Here is a 20,351-nt window from a genome sequence, read left to right as displayed (position 1 = left end):
TAAACATTTTTGATGACTATATACAAATGTTAATAAAAATAAAAAAGATAATACATCTCTTTTATGTTCTGATCAGTGCATTCAAATAATGAATTAATTAACAAGAAAACAGGAATAACGTTCCATGCTAATTACACCTGGTCGAAGAAGACAACTAGGAAAACTAGAAAACAGAATAGTGAATGCTAATTTCATAATGAATTATCTTGGAAATGGTGGCACTGCTGTCTCACAACTATAGGGCTCCGAGTTCACTTGGTGTGAAGCTTTCCCATTCTCCCACTGTAGATATTCTCTGGGTTTCCTCCTCATGCCCAAGATGTGTGAGACAGCAACTTTCAATTGGCCTGTGAATGTATGTGAGTGTAGGTGTGACCTGTGACTGAAAGAAGTCAAATGTTGGGTCCTGATGTTTGTCCAGGGACACTGGAAAATGCATGTGCAGAAAATGGGTGGATTAGGGAAGCACACTCAATTTCACTATTAAATTCAGATTTAAAAATAAGAAAAAATGCATGGTTCTTCAATAGAAAACTATTTTAAAAGGTTGAGAAAATCATACAAGCATTTTATAGCATGACTCTTTGACATTCCATAATTATTGTAAGTATTTATGACTTCTTCATCTTATCCTTTATTGATTATATTCATGTATTAGGCCTGAACCTGAAATCTGAATGGCTAACCTGAAGATGGCTCCATATCCCCATATTGACAACTTACCTTCATATGAACGAAACATAAACTCAACTCTGCCAGCGCAGCACTCATCAAAAACACAGTCCAGGTTGGAACTGCTGAAAAGCAATTTTCAGCAAAAACAGCTTCAGGAGAAGGAAAGAAAAATGATTGCTCTGTATGACCAACAGCAACAGGCGGCTCTCTCCAGAGTAAGAAATACATTCAGTCACCAGACTCCACCATCTGAATATAAAGTTAGGAGCAACAAGCATGGAGGCATTCAGCAAAGGGGATACAATTCTGCAGGGACTCAAATCAGACATAATTATGATGACCATTTTGAACACAGAGCAGCATCCCTTTCAGGTTCCAAGAAAACATCTGGTGTGGACAGGGCACACCCGCTTAAACCGGTTTACTACAGAAAATCTGCTAGCCTGAATAATGTATTTGTTCCACAAGGTAAAGAAAAGAGGGAGACTACCAGATTCCCTTCTGTGCCGTCTGCCCCCACAGATACAAGATACAATGCAAAAGTGGTGAGAAAGACCTTTGAAGGCCAAAACTTAGAAGATATGGTGCACTATGCAGATCCATACAGCAATTCAAGAGGTGGTTCTTCTAAGTCTGAGTCAATAAGGGCCCAGCAACAGCGAGCAGAAGAAGCTGAGCAGAACCTCGAAGAAGAGATCCATAGGAAAGAGGCTCTCCTTCGAGAGAAGCTGAGAAGGACAGAGGAGGAATTAAGGAGGATCCAGAGGGAAAGGGAGCTAATTGAAGAGGAGGAAAAGAAAGAAAAAGAACAGATGATGCAAAGAAAAAGAAGCCAGCTGCATCACTATGATTATCTATTAGAAGAGTCAGATGGTGAGTGGAAGCACGAATACCAAGGCACATACAGAGCTCATAGACGAACAAGTCAACCTAAGGAAGCAAATGACAGGAGGCAAATACAAGATCAGCTATATGGTGTGGAGACAACTGAAAGAAGAATTGCCAAAAGCAATAAACCTTATAGCAATGTAATAGCAAACACTGGCAAAGCAGATGGAATGAATCCAAATTCTTATGATGACCTACATACTCACCAAAAATATGTGAGTGTTCAAAATGTACAAAGTCCTCAATTTGGCACCATCAGAAGTGCAATGAGCAATAACCAAGATATAGGATACATGGATGGCTATATAAGCACAGGCAGCCAGAAAGAATTTGAGAGCACCAAAAACACACAACAGATCTTTGAGGATGCCTTGCAAGATGCAGACTCGCAGCTGGTGGTCTGTCATTCTTGCAACCGAAAATTTGCTGTGGAGAGACTAGAAAAGCACAGTCAAGTTTGTATGAAGATGCAGTACTCCAAAAGGAAGGCCTTTGATTCTTCCAAACACAGAGCTCAAGGAACTGACCTGGAACAGTTCAACAAAAACAGACGCACAATTAGCACACCCCCAAAGGTACTGTACTCATGTCACTTTTAATGTGTCCAATATGTTGCATATATGTTGACAAATAGCTTAAGGGCAGTATATAAGCATTTTGGGGGCCAAAAGCAGACAAAGTGTAGAGAAAGAGAGAAAATGAAGGCATGTCTAGGGACTGAAAGAGATGCAGGTACAGCCATATGAGTGGAAAAACAGATGAGAGTTAACAATTGCATACAGAGCAGCAGATTTACTTCAACTTAGTTGAATTACTCATAAAAAAATTATAAACAATTAAACCCAGAATACCCAAAAAGTGCTAACCACTATACCAATTCTCAAAATCTAACTAAATGAGTTAAAAAAAAATAGAAGGGTAAAATCTATTAAGACAAGGGTGTAAAATTAATTTCTTTTAACTCCATAGGTGTTAGTCTAGGTGGCAAAGTCAAGTGATGGCCATGGCACTATTCCACAGCCACAGGGATGCATGTTCTCATCCTAGCCTATTTCAAGTTTTTTTTTATCATGTGTTCACCATACAATGAGATTCTTCATTGCATGTCTCCTAAGTGGAAATGACAGTAGTAGAACACAAACTAAAGATAATGACTATATGTGGATCTGATCAGGGATGTCTTTGCTTCAACTGTTAAGCTTTAAATTTAGCCTCCACCATTATAAAATGGGAGATGTGCAAGAGTATGCAAAATTCAGAATCTGAATGAAAAAAATGACCCTTCCTTTGTCATTCATATAAAATGTGCAAAATCCTTTAAATGATTAAGGTAAGCAGATTGTTTAAGGGCAGTGTAAATGCTTTGGGGACCTAGAGCACAACAAAAGTGAGAGAATGAAGGTATATTCATGTCCAGAAGATTTAGTCATCAAAGAATGTTATCTTGGGTGCCTTTGTGCATACTGTCCCTGCTTATGATGTCAAGTAGTGATTACTTACATATTCACTCATGTACTAATTGTATGTTAAGAAGTTATGCCCAAATCAATGTGCTGTATTTGCATACACGTTTCACCTAAAATCACATTTTCATTCCCCTTGTCAGAACTACCTAGGTCTGCATTTTGAAAAAAACAACAACAATGGAAGTATAAGTATACCAGCTAAAAGAAAGATTTTATTGACCAAGATAAGCTCTAGGCTCATCTCTCATTTTATGTTAAAAAACCTGACTTTTACATGGAAAATGTTATAATATTGATTTGTTTCCTGATCTTTAAAGGTAAATGATGATGAGCTGTAGTGAGCTGATCAATTTTATATTAATGGACTTATAATATACTTTTTTCTATAAGCATATTAGCTGCTTCTTGGGATTTTATTATTTAAATATCAGTATGATTTGGATTCATTGAGACAGGTTATTTTTACATTTGTGTAGGAAACACCAGCAGTGCTACTGAACTGGGCTTTAATCACATGCAGCACTGCAAAAACAACTTCAAGTGGTTAAACATATACTCTATATTATTCAAATTAGTATGATGATCAAAAGGTAGAAAATTGTACATAAAAATAAATTCACTATTAGGCTTTCATCTTTTGCTTTCTAATTAAGAGCGAATGGAAAAATTAAGCCTACACAAACCCCTATTGTATTCTATTGTATTAAAATGTTTGGAAATCTTAAATGAGTAACTTTATGAAATCAGCGGTACTAACTTTTTACCAAATGACAAATGTAATTTTACCTGTCAACCACACTGCTAAAGCTGATAAATATGATTCTTTTAATAGACAGTAGGAACTCATGTTCTGGCCATGAGCAGTTACTCTGGGGCTAGTATTACAGTTTACTTATTCATTTTTGTGTGGACTCTTCAAGGATACTTCAAATTGTCAAGATTTTACACATTTGCATATTTGGCTTTTTTATGCTACCTGATCAAAGCCAATTTGAAGATGAAGGCTTTGAATTACAGTATCCACTGTAGAATTTCTAACTTTTCCTCATTTTCATTTTTTTCTCAATTTTCAGCCAAAAAACAACTGGAGACAGAAGCATGAATCATTCATTCGTAATCTCCAACAGTCTAGAGAGGTGCAGAAAATTGTCCAAAAGGGTGGAAAGGTATCTGACCTGCCCCCTCTTCCACCAGATGACAACCCAGACTACATTCCTTGCCCACACTGCAGCCGGAAATTTGCTCCTAGAGTGGCCGAGAGGCATATTCCAAAATGTGAGAATATCAAGAGCCGTCCACCTCCTCCACCCAGGAAAAACACAATGAAAAGATATTAATTTAAAGGCTATGAAGGATTTTAGAATCAGAATGTTTTCTGCCCTTTCAGAATTGACTGAAACTGTAATTTATTATGTTATAGACGAATACTGCACATGCAAAGTAATGTCTTAATATACCTTATATCATATGCAAATGGACATCCGCATATACCTGCCGATACCTCTGATCTGTACCTTCTCACTTATGTTTCTATCTAGCCAATCCTTCTTAGTTTTTCATCAATGTTCACAATGGTATGTCTTGGATTAGAGTGATTGGATTTTCTTTGTAAAATGCATACTAGGGCATTAAAATTACACTTCACTTCAGATTCACATTGTCTGGTGTGGATGGTGGTGGCAACATGCTAAAATGGACTGACCAAGCCACCCTATCCTCAGCAATCTCCTATTTCCCAAGTTCTCAGGCTTTTTGTACTTTACTAAATCTACAATACTTGCATTTTTACAATGATTAAGGTTGAACAATACTGCTGCATTTCATAAAAATGATTTACTAAACCCTACAGAATACAATTCTTTAGAGTTTAGCTCAGTGCAAATTTCAAGTTAAATAATGCTGCTTTTCCTAAGAAGTTTAAAATAACAACTGTGAATGTACTGATAATGTTTAATTTTTTGTTGTGGTGAACATTTCTTTTTTATACAAAATAAAGGTAATAGTAAAAAAATACACTCTACTGTGCAATAAATTTAGTATTCAGCATTTCAGTAAAGCCATGGACAATAGACATTTGGTTTTTCTGTGTTAACTGTGCCTAAAATTCAAATTGGATTATACAAAGTTAGGCATCAATAAAGGGTGGAGAGCTGTCACATTTTTGCATAACATCACTGCTTTCTAAAAAGCCTAAGTTGATAAAGCAAAGAATGATGCCACTTCCTTCAAATTTTATGTAAAACTCCACTCCACATTGGTAATACAAAGTGTCAGATAGGAAATGGTGTTCATTTTGAAGTACAACAAAAACATAACAAAATGCCTTCCTCCTGCTAATCAAGATCACAGCGGTTCCTGTAACACAGAGGTTGAGACATGGTGTTTAATACTTTGTTTAATGCTCCTGGTGAATGCTAATAGATAGTGATGTACAAGTGACATGATCTAACTGTATATATTTATTTTTTTTACCTAACTCTGGAAATGCATTCTACTGCACAAACCCTCATGTACTGTACAAAAAGCAATACAATAAGTATTTGGCGGTGCCTTGTCATAATACTCAAAATAAATTTGTAAAATATAGAGAAGATAAAGTGTCATCAGCACAAATTTAGTTGTGCTTTTCAGAAACATTTTTTTAACTATTTCATCATATAACTTAAAAAAAGGCAACAACATTGGTTAATTACAAATAAAATGGTACACCATGACAAAGTATTTTCTTTATTAAAAGCATGAATATTCCCAACATTACACAAATAGCTTGGAAAATAATTACCTAGTAAAGAAAAGTGTTTTCCTGTCCAACAGTGATTTGTTATTTGAAACCTACTGAGACAGCTCATTTCCAATGAAGAAACTGCAATCTAGTAAAGATAACAATAAATATGCAAAGATTTTCCCTTTTTCTTTTGTTATAAAACACATTACAAACAACATAAACATTGATTTCTTATATAGAATTCATACTCCGTTGTCTTTTACTGGTTGCCTATGAACATATACAAAGTCCAAAAGTAAATCAAATGACACATCTACAGAAACAATGTATTAGAAGATGAATTCTCAAATTCATAAAGTTAATGTGAAATATAAAACAAGATGCCTTTTTAAAATTCAAAAAGGTCAAATAATAAAATCCAGTTGCAGGGAAATGAAAGACTGAATTACCATTTACTGCAATGCAGAACTTTTAAACTTTAGTGAGTAAAGAATTAAATATTGTCACAAACAGTACATTTTTATAGCTTCCATGGCTATATTTTGTACCCACAAAATAACAATATTTTGAATTCACTTTTAAATGAGAAACAGTAAATGCAAAGATAATTGTATACAATGCCTGCAAACATCAAATGCAAAACCAAAGGCTGCATTTCAGTAGTTGCGTAATTGATAGTTAAAATTCCATCAAAAATTGAATTTTTTAGTTGCATTTTTCTGTTTTTACCAATTCACAGTTACATATAACATGCTATCAAAATACTATGGATGACAACAAAAATATATCTCACTTAAAAATTTGCAGAGTTTCAGGTGCACCAACTTCCTTCAGCTACTCATACATAATGCACTTTCAAGACATTCATCCTAATTCAGTAATTGTACTAAAAATAAAATTCAGTATTAAAAAAAAAAAACACTGACAAAGTTTCAGATGTTTGTTAGAGACATAATCATGGAATAAAGCAAAAATAGGTCTTAATTCTACAGACATCAAAATATCAAGCAAATTTTCCTCCCTCACCCATACTACTCTAAGGTAGTATTTGTAAAATTGCAGTTTAAAATCCTATTTCTGAGACTCTCAGATATTTGAATTTGCAATGACTAATTAATAAACAGTGGCTATAGATAACAAAGAATAACCTACACATACCTGTAAACAATCTTATATGGAATAAAACTTAAAATATAGAGGATAATCACTTTTCAGTGTGGCAAAATGTACTGTACTGTAATTTTTACTGTACAATTAGTGATAAATACAAATTTGAATGTCTTTATTCAGAACACATTGCAAAAGAAAAATAACTGACTTGCACTTTCCTTAAATTACCACTGTGTTCATGCAAGTGCAATTTTACTGTGTAATTTTAGACTGACACATTTATGAAATCTGAACCCTACAAAATAATTTGACTTCAATGTGCAAAATGTTATATACCAAGGAACAACAAGGTATAAATAACAGATCTAAGAATTAACCATTTATAAATAAAACTATTGTTTGGTTGAGTCATTTGTTTAGTTGTTAATTTGTGGTTGAAAGCAACATGTTGATGCGGTATATTTATTTATTTAACCATATGTCATTTGACTTCATATCTTTCCTTTCATCATATTAAAACTCATTTATGCATGTAATTCTGTTACTCTGTAGACTGTGTTAGTTGAATGGAATTAAAATGTGCTTTTTCTGTCAATTAAGTTAATCATGCTCAAATGCTTACTAAATCTTTTATTAAAATATTAACCTATAGTTTAAATCTAAAATTTGTACCATATATAGCTGGCACCAAAATGAGTGAATGTTACCAGGCTGACTTTCATGATCCAAATGACATATTGCCATGCACACTAGGATTGTACATTCACAATAAAAGCTCAAAACCAGAATGGATTTCATTGGCACGCAAGAAGGAAAAAGTTAAATGGGACACCTACAAGACTAAAAAATCTTGTATCTTGTACATTTTAAATAGGTTAATATAAAATAGTGCAATATTAAAAGAACAACTACACTGTTGAGCACATACATTTGTACACTGTGTACAGAATAATCTGTCACCAAAAATACTTGATTCAATTTTGCACATAAATGTTCAAATGGCAAGAAAACACCCTAAATTGGAAATGCAAAAACAAATACAAGTACTCTTCACAAGTATAGCCAATATTACTGATGGCAGGCTTATTTCTGAAAAATAAACATTTAGAATTGTATGTTTGCATTCTGAGGATAGGAAACACAAGTGTACACTGTAGGTCTGTAGATAACTAAACTTTACAATTAATTCAGTAACTTTATAGCAAAAATTCAACTGATAAAATAATTATTTCACTTTAATATTAAACTTAGTAGTATGAGGATCAAAGTGATGTCTGTAACCATACTTTATGCTTTAACTTCAGAAAAAAAATGAGCAGAATTTATTTAACTTATTTAAGCTAACCCGCTTTTTTTAATTGGGAAAACATTTATTTTTAAGTACCGTCTTCATCTAATTTACAGTCTTAGCCTTTCTGACAAAAAACAATAAGAGAGACATTTTATAAAGGGCCTTCTTAAGACTGAAAATAAAATGTTAATCTACTTGTAGGGTGATAATATTGAAGCTCAGATTTATGTGAGCTATGAATATGGTGGAGGCAATTGTTTTCTATACAATGGATAAATTCTGAATCAATTTTTATGGACAAACCTGCAAAGAGTAACTGATGTATGGCAACATATCTAATCCAGATCATTACAAAATTAAACACTTGCTGCCATTTTGCAATTTTCACAAAGTATATAAAACAAAAAACAGCATTACTCTTTTCATTAAAAAAAGAAAAAAGTATCTTACTTGCGTACTACCAGATGAAACCACAATAACTGATTTTTAAACATAAGACAACCTATGGAAAAACTGACAATTTTTGCTGAGTTGCTTTCCATTATAGACAAGTAAAAGTCTGACAGCAAATATCTTCTATTTAAAATAATTAAACATTTAAAAACATACATTTTACAAGCAGTCAATCTGAACGGATATATTATCAGTGATAAGATTGTTTACATGCAATTTAGAAACTGCCCTTCACCTTTAAGATACCCATAGAAAAACTGGGTGGCATCATGATGGCCGTCTAGGCTAGCAACATACATTCACACAAATGACAGTGAAATCAAAAACAATACACCATTAAAGTAGTTTTTTGTTCCTGGGAATCACAGCAACCTATATGTATGCTGTAACCATTCTGATAAAAAATAATAGAACAGTGAACATGGATAATCTGATCATGCAAATGTCTCTCTGGAGGCCTATGCAGTTTTAAAAAGGCTAAACACATAAATGAATTCTTAAAACTCCAATCTGTTCTTTCTGAAGTTAACAGCAAGAATGTAAATAGCTCTTACAGCCATTTCATATATTAAATAAAATTAATGTCAAAACACACAGATATACAACATTATAAAAAGTTATATTTAGCATCTGTATTTAAAAAATACAAGATAAATTTTTAAAAGCTGACATGATGTGATGCATTATGGCATCTAGAAAAGGCACTGTGGAATAAACTTAATGCCACATTCAAGTTGGCATAGGCACTTTATCATTAAATAAATCCTGTGCTAGACATAGCACTGAACATGTTGTATAATTATCAAGATATGTCTGCCATTGCAAACATTTTGCAAATGACAATTTCAAAATAGCTCAGAACCTTTCAGCACATATCGGTTCCCTAGCAATCTTCAAAGTAACCTTCACAGGGATTGATCAAGCCCCTCCAACTTTCAAATACATAATCATTCCTTTCAATCAAGTATCAATAACTCTTTCCTTCAGTCCTTCTTGAGGTACTCTTGATACAGCCGGAGAGAAAATCCCATGTAATATTCTGCTGCTGAACTGTAGCTACGAATGCAGAACAACCTCATGTGGGCATGTGTTGAATTGGATAGAATCCAAATTCACTCATTCAGCATAAGCAGGATGCCTAATATTCTGCTTACTGACTGACATCTGTGTCCGAAGCACATCTTGCTGGTTCTTGACTTTCCTGAAGATTACTCTCCAGGCCAGGATCCAAATTAAAGTTTTTCAGAGATTCAATTGCTTTCCACAGCTTCTCATTTTCTTTCATCTGATTATCAAACTGTAAGAGCAAAGAAAATAATTCACAGATGCTTTATAAGAAAAAGAAAAAAAGACAATCAACAACAAGCCACTGTCCCAATAATAGACTTTCTTAACCATGCCTTAAAACCAACCTCTTTGGCTTATTTTGATTGAAACCACAGACAAATTCCATTTTTTGAAATAAAATTGTCAGACAATTCAACAGTGCTACATTTATTCTCAGCAAGAGATCCCCATTGAGATTCAAGCATCAAGAAAATGCATGAAAAATGCCTAGAAACAATATTTCCGTCTATGACCAACAGTGTGTATTTTTATAAGTTCACCAGACAAAAAAAAAAAAATAGACACCCCAGGCTCAATCTTATCTAATAGTGTGTAACTCCTTCATGACAACCAAGAACAGCTGCACTTCTGTCTGGCATGTGGATGTAGAATACATCAGTTTTCATCCACTCTACCAGGCACCACATTCTGAAGTTTGGCCAAAATGGTTGAATAGTTCCACCAGAATTTCAGTCATTGCTCCAAATAGTCACACAGATTATCCATGGGATTTAAATCTGTGAATTTTGCTGGGGTAGCAATTCTGTATTCACTTTGTGTTTGTGGCTCTGCACCCACTGAAACTGTGTAACTTTGTGAATAGCTCCAGATATCAAAGGCAGTTCTTTTCTGACTAGTACCATGTTTGGAGATGACTTCTTGTGGTCTGCCATGACTGTCTGCAGCAATTCTTGCCAGTTATCAAAGCTATTTGCTTTCATAATGCATGACACACGGAGACAGTCCCCATCTGTGAGTATCATCTTTTCATTGCAGTTCTGGTGATGATTAGCAGTTGACTGTTGTGTACGCCACTGCTGGAATACATATTGGTCAGTACACTTTCAAACACCCACAAAGTTGTCAACTTTCTGTATGATATGTTCTTTGACAAGGCAGAACTCAATAACTACTTATTGTCAGTCTTTAATGAAATCCATTTTTTACAGAGAACCAAACACACACATGGCACATCACTACTCTTCATCACTCTACAAACCCTGTTGCAAATGACACAGCTATTTGTAGAATGGTATTGAAACTGGGGTGCCCTCTGTAGGTGCCTAAAGTATGTATCAGTTCTTATATGGGCAGTGACTAATTTTTTATGTCTGGTGAGCTCACATTTAGAATTCAATCAGTTCTGAAGGTGGCAATAGTAATGTATGTTACTAATTTATGTCTATGGTGGTACTGTTAATTTTTAAATTTAAACAAAAAAAAAGTTTATTCAGTCATTAGTTTATCTATCCTATTTCAGATTTTTTGAAAGTTTTGTTCACTCTTACCATTAATTTTACAACTAAACACAAAACATTTAATTTCCTTTCTTCAGTGCAATTAATATACAGTGGTGTGAAAAACTATTTGCCCCCTTCCTGATTTCTTATTCTTTTGCATGTTTGTCACACAAAATGTTTCTGATCATCAAACACATTTAACCATTAGTCAAATATAACACAAGTAAACACAAAATGCAGTTTGTAAATGGTGGTTTTTATTATTTAGGGAGAAAAAAAAATCCAAACCTACATGGCCCTGTGTGAAAAAGTAATTGCCCCCTGAACCTAATAACTGGTTGGGCCACCCTTAGCAGCAATAACTGCAATCAAGCGTTTGCGATAACTTGCAATGAGTCTATTACAGCGCTCTGGAGGAATTTTGGCCCACTCATCTTTGCAAAATTGTTGTAATTCAGCTTTATTTGAGGGTTTTCTAGCATGAACCGCCTTTTTAAGGTCATGCCATAGCAATCTCAATTGGATTCAGGTCAGGACTTTGACTAGGCCACTCCAAAGTCTTCATTTTGTTTTTCTTCAGCCATTCAGAGGTGGATTTGCTGGTGTGTTTTGGGTCATTGTCCTGTTGCAGCACCCAAGATCGCTTCAGCTTGAGTTGACGAACAGATGGCCGGACATTCTCCTTCAGGATTTTTTGGTAGACAGTAGAATTCATGGTTCCATCTATCACAGCAAGCCTTCCAGGTCCTGAAGCAGCAAAACAACCCCAGACCATCACACTACCACCACCATATTTTACTGTTGGTATGATGTTCTTTTTCTGAAATGCTGTGTTCCTTTTACGCTAGATGTAACGGGACATTTGCCTTCCAAAAAGTTCAACTTTTGTCTCATCAGTCCACAAGGTATTTTCCCAAAAGTCTTGGCAATCATTGAGATGTTTCTTAGCAAAATTGAGACGAGCCCTAATGTTCTTTTTGGTTAACAGTGGTTTGCGTCTTGGAAATCTGCCATGCAGGCCGTTTTTGCCCAGTCTCTTTCTTATGGTGGAGTCGTGAACACTGACCTTAATTGAGGCAAGTGAGGCCTGCAGTTCTTTAGACGTTGTCCTGGGGTCTTTTGTGACCTCTCGGATGAGTCGTCTCTGCGCTCTTGGGGTAATTTTGGTCGGCCGGCCACTCCTGGGAAGGTTCACCACTGTTCCATGTTTTTGCCATTTGTGGATAATGGCTCTCACTGTGGTTCGCTGGAGTCCCAAAGCTTTAGAAATGGCTTTATAACCTTTACCAGACTGATAGATCTCAATTACTTCTGTTCTCATTTGTTTCTGAATTTCTTTGGATCTTGGCATGATGTCTAGCTTTTGAGGTGCTTTTGGTCTACTTCTCTGTGTCAGGCAGCTCCTATTTAAGTGATTTCTTGATTGAAACAGGTGTGGCAGTAATCAGGCCTGGGGGTGGCTACAGAAATTGAACTCAGGTGTGATACACCACAGTTAGGTTATTTTTTAACAAGGGGGCAATTACTTTTTCACACAGGGCCATGTAGGTTTGGATTTTTTTTCTCCCTAAATAATAAAAACCATCATTTAAAAACTGCATTTTGTGTTTACTTGTGTTATATTTGACTAATGGTTAAATGTGTTTGATGATCAGAAACATTTTGTGTGACAAACATGCAAAAGAATAAGAAATCAGGAAGGGGGCAAATAGTTTTTCACACCACTGTATCTCTCTATATATAAAAGAAAATCCTGGAATGGAAAGCAAATGCAAGGCTACGATACGTGATACAGTAATCCCTCGCTACTTCGCGGTTCACTTTTCGCGGATTCACGACTTCGCGGATTTTATATGTAAGCATATCTAAATATATAATGCGGATTTTTCGCTGCTTCGCGAGTTTCTGCGGACAATGGGTCTTTTTACTTCTGGTATTTGCTTCCTCAGTTGGTTTGCCCAGTTGATTTCATACAAGAGATGCTATTGGCGGATGGCTGAGAAGCTACCCAATCAGAGCACGCAGTTAAGTTCCTGTGTGCTGCTGATTGGCTCAGCGACGGAGTGCTGCATTAACCAGGAAGTCTCATCTCACTCATTCAGCATTAACGTGCTCTAAGTTGCTACTGCATTCAGGGGATTATCACCTTCATCGTCATCATTTTTACTGCGCAGCATATTCATCACCATCATCACGTCATATATAACTACGTGTACTTCGCTATACAGTAAGTGTAAACTTATCTACCGATTTCATATTGCTTAGCAGTTGTCCCTGTTATTAATAGAGTAAAGGGTGGGTTGTAAACAATACAGGGAGGGTTTAAAAACGTCCAAATTCACGTTAAATAATTAAATAAATATGGTGTCCCTACTTCGCGGAAATTCAGTTATCGCGGTCGGCCTCGGAACCTATCTCCCACGATAAGTGAGGGATTACTGTAATCTCGAAAGACATTTTAAAGACCCGCGAGACCAAGGAGACTTGCCACAGTGCGTCTCGCGGGGACCATAAACATGAGACTTGGTGCCAAGAGATTGTCCCAGGGCCGTAGCAAAAAGGACAGTGGCCGTACAGGCTTTAAAAATATCGAAGGGCAGCGTGACAGCAGCTACCCCAACCAAACGCGAGCAGCGTTATACATCCTGCAAGAAAGAATTCAACCATGCCCGCGACCAGAAATAAAAGACAGGTATTGCTTTTACAACGTCACGCGAGACCAGGCAGTGAGCCATCATTTAAAACAAGTCAACAGACCTCTAAGCTAGCAGTTGTTGGATTGCTTTTGGCAGGCAAGCATCATGTGCTACCAGCTCTTAAAACAACGACATGCGACAGGCAGAAGAGGCAGCTAGCAAGCAGCAAAAAGACAGCAAATGATCCAAAGGCATATCCTTAGCGTACATTCAGCCGCAACACCCTTCACAACATGAGCAGTATTATACGTCTGGGAAGAAAGAGATGTAACCACGCACCAGGCAGGAAATAAAGAAACAAGTATTGTTTTTACAAACGTTTTTAAAGTAAAAGTGAAAATAATGCATATGTAACAATTCACAAGAAAATAACAATCTCTTTATTTTGTACATTGCCTGCCTAAGGTAAAGTCATCCCTGATGAATGGGGACGTGGGAATGAGGGGTCCTTTCATCGGATTAGCGCTATTTCAGATGTGGAATGGCAAAATGGGGGAGGCAGCTTGATGAATGAGGTCTCCAGGACCTCATATCCAAATCATATTATGTGATTTCATCTAATGTGAAATTCTACTCCGTACTTCTAGAATTTTTATTTTTATACTGTATTGAGGATTTATTCTATTCTATGTATTGTACTGTATTGTATTGACCCCCTTCTGTTCTATGTATTGTACTGTATTGTATTGACCCCCTTCTTTTGGACACCCACTGCACGCCCAACCTACCTGGAAAGGGCCACTATGAAACAATAAAGCTGCTTGTAAATAGAAAGAAAGACACTTTTATGCAACTACTGACAAGATTTTTGTTTTGTTTTTTTTAAAATTTTAAGCCAATTATGAAAATGGGCTGAAAATGAGGAAGTGGTAAATACATTGTTATAATAATGCTAAAAAAAAGACAACACAAATTAATATTTTACTCCTTTAGTGCAAGTTAAGGTAAGATTAAAAAAACAAACACACAAACACGGACCTTGTAATGAAATCCTCATTAAAAATATTATTGGTGGTTGATACAATAATAAAATAATCTACCTCTGTGATAAAAGTTAACATATCACTGATACTTTATGTATAGAAACACATTTAAGCTTCTCAAAGACTGATGTTGAATGAGTAACAAGCATAGAGCGCTTTTAAAAAAAATCAGACTGGCGAAAAAAAAAAAATGTACTGTAGGTGACTGTTACTAGCTTAAAGTAGATTTTTTGCATAGACAAACTAAATATACATATGATATATCAAATTCTGTAGATATTGTAAAATACATAGTGCATATATTCAAGGTTATATTCAGTAGTTTATACTGTGAGTGAATTAGGCAACAATAGTTTTCAGGCACCCATCTAGTAAATTTCTGCACAACAATCACATCACATAGGGTCTAAATAGGACATTCAAGTTTTCAATACAAGAAGTACCTTGTGATACTACTTTGTATCCAACAATAAATATACAAGAAGTAATCTAGGTTTAAGTAGTGACCTAAATTTGCAACACTATCTGAACTGAAGCTGAATTACGGTTTACTGAAATATTACACACTTTATCAAGAATTTTTAATAACCAATTTGAATTTTTGTACAGAATTATATTAATGAAGTGAAATGTTCAATGATTAACACTTATGTGACTTTGTTTCTCACTATGTGAAGGACAGAAATCCATATCTTGAAGTACAGTAATTAAAATGTTTGTACTTTCTTTACCTGCTGCTGTAGAACCTGAATCTTCTCTTCTTGCCTTATCAACATCTCTTTCAGCTAGAAAATTAAAGACAGTAATTAGTATGGACAATTTTTGCTAACATTTCAACTAATAACATATACAGTATATTAACATGGTAGTTAAAAGTTGTCAACAATCTGTTTATGTCTCTCTTTATCATTAGGAAGTTTAGGAACAAGGCTAACATGAAGGCACAATAGAACAACAAGTGCTACTGCTTCACAAATGCAGTATTCTAGGTTTGAATCTCAGGTCCGGTCAATTTCTCTGTTGAGTCTATACATTCTTCTCGATAGCACAGGTGCCCTAATGTTCCTCCTACATCCTTAGAAAATATGTAAATAAATCGCTCAGTGCAAGTATGATTGCGTGTCAGTATAACCTATGATAGACTGGTGCACTGTACAGAGTCGGGCCCCATCCTGCATCCAGTGCCACTGGGATACACTCTGTGTCCCCATAACCCTGAAATGGATTAAGCAAGTTTGAGAATGTTAAGCACAATAACACCATACCTATGTTGTCAACTCTTACATTATTGGGATTGCTTTAAAACAGTGATTCCCAAACTCAATCCTGGGGACCCACTGTGCCTGCATGCTTTTTTTCCAACCATCTTCCATTTTTCATTGGACTCTTAGCCTAATTAAGTGAGTTATTACTTCCCAGTTTCTGTGTTATGGAGTCAATGTAAAAATTACAAATGAAATTTGGTAGATTTTTAATAAACTGTAATAAGCAGTTATATGGGGAATATGTTTTTTTTGTTTTTTTTTAAGTTGTTAACAATATTTTTAACCTAATTTTCATTCTGCTTTTCCAGGTGTTCTGATTATATTTACTAATTAGCAAGTCTGACACTGAAGTCATTGCTGCTTTCATCATCCCAGGTGTCTGCTGTGCTGGTTGTTAATTGTCACTATTAGGGTTAAATGAAGGGAGCAAATTACACAGGAAAAGGGGAAAATAAATAAGAAAACAACAAAAGAGAATTAAACATTTATAGCTTTAGAAAAAAACAAATATTTCTAAATGTCTAATAAATGTAAAAACCATACTGTTGTGTTTTTCTGAATGCAGAATAAGAGAAGAGTAAGAAAGACCAGCTAATTAAATGAGATCAGTTGTTATCGATTATTATCACCGATTGTGAATCTGATTTGAAGAAAAACCTGCAGCCACAGTGGGTCCCCAGGATCAAGTTTGGGAACCACTGCTTTAAAAGATGACAAGATTTCTTTGTAAGAAATTCTGGTCACATATACAGCAAACTATAAAATGGAAATGGACATGCAGCTGGTTAAAGAATTAACTAATGTGGTAAAGACAAATAAGGTTTAGTTAATTTTATCATAATTCTGTAATGCATATATACTGATCAATAAACTGCACCGATCATAAAATTGGTAAATTAGTCACAAGTTTTAATCTGTACACAGAATAAAATGAACTATTTTACCAAATGCTATAATCTTCAAAGAGTTAATTTGCATTGCAGAATGAAGCAAACATTATCAAGTATGGCTTTGACTGGGTTTGAGCCAAGAATAAAATACAATGTAGAATAGATGCAATCAGAAGCTAAAAATTGATCCACTGTGCCATACACAAAATTGACAACCTTGTGTTTTAGTTATACAATGTTTGGTGCCCCATACACCACATAATTTCAGATTACCGGCCTGAATAAAACCCTTAATAAATGTTATAGTTCAAAGCAGACAGACAAATGACTAATCAAAATGTTTTGACCATTGGCAAGTATTAATTTTAAAAGCTAATGAATGATTATTTATGAAAACCATGCACACATTTTTCCAGCTTTTCAAATTACCTGGGCCACTTTACATACTTCTGCACGTAAATATTGCAGTTCTGCATTCAAGCGCTTGTTTTCTTCCATTACTCTAACTCTGTCCATTTCACAGTGGGAATTGATACATGCTTTGTGAGTGTGGCCCTCTTTAGTGGTACCATTCATTTTATCTATATCAATGCCTGAAATCTACAGGAAAAAATAAGAAACATATACACATAATATTCAGTGGTAGCAATGACACATTTTACTGTTGATTGAAAGGGATGAATGACTTGATTGCTAAACATTATGCTTATTTGACAAAAATTTTACCAAAGCAAGGAGTGGGTGCCCCTATTAAAACTGTATTCCCCAAGCCTGATGCACGGCATAACACTTAACTGTACAATAAACGGCAATTTACAGAAAAATGCATATAGCACACAGAAATTCATTTGACCTCACTTTTTACAAAACAAACCAAGCTAACTAAAATAATGTAATACCCATATTACAAGCAAATAAAGACCAAAACTGAATCATCCTTGTTGCCTCTGATATTACCTACCTGTGTCTAGTTCTGTGGTTAGTTTTTGGATACTAATGCTTTCTTATGTGGATAAGAGGTCTTTCCTAGGTAGATCAGGGTTCATTGCTTGTGCAGGAATATGAAAAATAACAAGAAAGAGAGAAAATAAAGCTCTCTCTTCACAATGTCTCCAATTGCCAATGCAACTTCGTTTAGTATTTCCAAATAAAAAGCATACCTAGCTGGCACAGCGCAAAGTTAAGTTAGCACTGTACTTTAACATTTATGATTTCAATATAGTGTTGCCAGTGACTAAAATTATGTTGCACAACCAAGTAAAAAAGCTCATGCTGCATATTATAGAATGCATCTCATAGCTTTAATTTTCCTTTGTGCAAGTCTCTAAGCAGGATGGCACTCCCTGATTTTTATGCCAATTAAAGCACTCTTAGTATCTTAAAAAAAATATGGTATTTGCAAAACAAGAGACCACCAAATAGTCCATCAAGTTTGCTTGGTTAGCGAATAGCTAACATGTTCCAATATATCATCTCAATACAGTTGTTAAGATTGTTGCTTTACGCGCATGACTCAGTAGTTTGTTCCAGATTTCCAAAACTCTTTCTGTGAAAATGTGTTTTCCTTGCTTCAATCTTAACTTCCACAGTTGTCCTTGAGTAGATGATTCAATACTTAATTGAAAGAATTCTGCTGAATCATCCACACAGATAAGAAAACATATATACAGATTAGGAACTAGATTAATTCCTTTCTTAGCCTTTCCTGTTCAGGATCTAGGGAGGTGGTGTTTATTTCCCTAGCCCTGTCAGACTGTGAAATGTCTTTGGCAATATGATGTACTTGCCTTCTTCCTTCTGTACAGCTTCTGGTGCTTTTTTTTTTTTGGTGTGGTGACCACAGCTGCACACTATACTCCAATTAAAATATTTTATTTGCCTTTTTTAAATGCTCCCATAACTATTACAGGCAAAGTTAGTGTTTTTAATATAACTGAACTGGGTTCTTTACACTGAAATATTTTGGTCTTTTTTCCAGTGTTTTTTTTTTCCCCACAAGGAAACTGCGAGCGTAACTGAATGAGTGGTAAGAAGTACACCAGGTAAGCTGACAAAGTTGTATATTTTAATACATTTTTGTTTATCATGGCGCTGGACAGTGATGACATGTTGTATGTATGTTGGCAGGACATGTAAGTATAAATTTCACTTTACTCTGTACATGCAACAATGCTGCCTCTACTACTACTATTATCACTATAAAGAAACTTAATATGAAAGTAAATGTTCTGCAAATCTCAGTAGTAATGTCAAGAAACAAAAAATGAACCATCTTACTGGATTTATTTTTGTCACAGTGTCTGTTGACGCTCTTATTTCCTGTTGCTCCTCATAGGTTAAAGTCTTAATCTCATGCAGAGGGGACAGATGCTCAGAATGCTCACTGAGTGCTGGCAGAAATTCAGCTTCATCAATCTCCTAAAAATGAAAAAAATGCAATACATGAAGGATGAAGAACTGGAAACAGTTCATTCCAGGTTTCATTTGATTTGCATATAATTTATATATATTTTTTATTTTACTAACATGTTTAATACAGTACGGCGTTACTTTTTCAATGCAAAAAAAATCTTTTTAATTGGAATTTCATCCTAATATTAAACCAGCAATAGCTGTGAAGGCAGACAGGACTGTAAAAACTGCTTAAATGGATTAAACTTGTATAAATTTTAAGTGGTACATCAGATAAACTAACCTTTTGGGTATTAAACCTCAGATATTACAGACACTTTGATGTGAACAACAAGTATTTAGTCAACTGTTACATAAAATTTTAAAAAGTAAATCCAACATGTATTTTCACTATATGACAATACCACATGACACAAATCTTTGCGTTTGTATTTTTTTATTCTTCTTTTTCAACCAAAAAGAAAGATACTTTTAGTCAAGATTAGAAGGGAAAAAAGCAATGTGAAGTGGAAATTAAACTTAAAACTTTGAAAGTAAATTTCATAAAACCACAAGGTCTTATCCATTTGGTTTATAATACCTAAAATGTGACACTTTGAAAATGGGTGAAAGTTTCCTTAAATATTTAGAACATTAGAACACTCTAGACAAGAACAGGCCATTCAGCCCAACAAAGCTCGCCAGTACTATCCACTTATTTACAATACTTCATTCAGATTTCATAGACTCTCAGATTTAATCTATAAAATATAAAGCATTAAGTACTCTACAGAGGTAGAGCTGTAAATTTATTTTTGAACTAGAAGTTCTGGATCATGGCTTTTAGCTGCATCTTCCTGTTGAACCTGAATATTTAAAACTAAAAAGCAGGTACACTGAAACTGAAACATCAAAGTACAGTAATCCCTCGCTATATCGCGCTTCGACTTT

At 35.0% G+C, this 20,351-nt stretch overlaps 2 protein-coding genes across 2 annotated transcripts in view; one reads left to right on the top strand and one right to left on the bottom strand.

Moving 5' to 3' along the window:
* Nucleotides 1-103: 103 nt before the first annotated feature.
* Nucleotides 104-5,601, top strand: zc2hc1c (zinc finger, C2HC-type containing 1C). The gene is made up of 2 exons (XM_028821566.2): nt 104-2,138; nt 4,103-5,601. The coding sequence occupies exons 1-2, from the start codon at nt 678-680 to the stop codon at nt 4,364-4,366; spliced, it is 1,725 nt and encodes a 574-aa protein (XP_028677399.1). The 5' UTR covers nt 104-677; the 3' UTR covers nt 4,367-5,601.
* Nucleotides 5,602-5,740: 139 nt separating this feature from the next.
* The window catches only part of LOC114667019 (serine/threonine-protein kinase Nek9), a 65,705-nt gene continuing 51,094 nt past the window's right edge, over nt 5,741-20,351 (bottom strand). Inside the window, exons 21-24 of the mRNA XM_028822089.2 lie at nt 19,287-19,427; nt 17,439-17,609; nt 15,586-15,639; nt 5,741-9,905 (exon numbers count right to left, since the gene is read on the bottom strand). Coding sequence (XP_028677922.1) covers nt 9,759-9,905; nt 15,586-15,639; nt 17,439-17,609; nt 19,287-19,427 — 513 coding nt within the window. The 3' untranslated portion in view covers nt 5,741-9,758. The remainder of the gene's footprint in view (nt 9,906-15,585; nt 15,640-17,438; nt 17,610-19,286; nt 19,428-20,351) is intronic.

This window comes from Erpetoichthys calabaricus, chromosome 16, assembly GCF_900747795.2.
Source record: "Erpetoichthys calabaricus chromosome 16, fErpCal1.3, whole genome shotgun sequence".
In the NCBI taxonomy this organism is placed as follows: Eukaryota; Metazoa; Chordata; class Cladistia; order Polypteriformes; family Polypteridae; genus Erpetoichthys; species Erpetoichthys calabaricus.
Note: the sequence above shows the minus strand (reverse complement) of the source record. Positions and strands in the feature narration are given on the sequence as shown.

Bases quoted from the DNA above. Each gene is read 5' to 3' on its own strand.
- zc2hc1c (XM_028821566.2), top strand. From the start codon at position 678: ATGGCTAACCTGAAGATGGCTCCATATCCCCATATTGACAACTTACCT. The intron at 2,139-4,102 runs GTACTGTACTCA...CTCAATTTTCAG, and splicing joins CAATTAGCACACCCCCAAAG to CCAAAAAACAACTGGAGACA.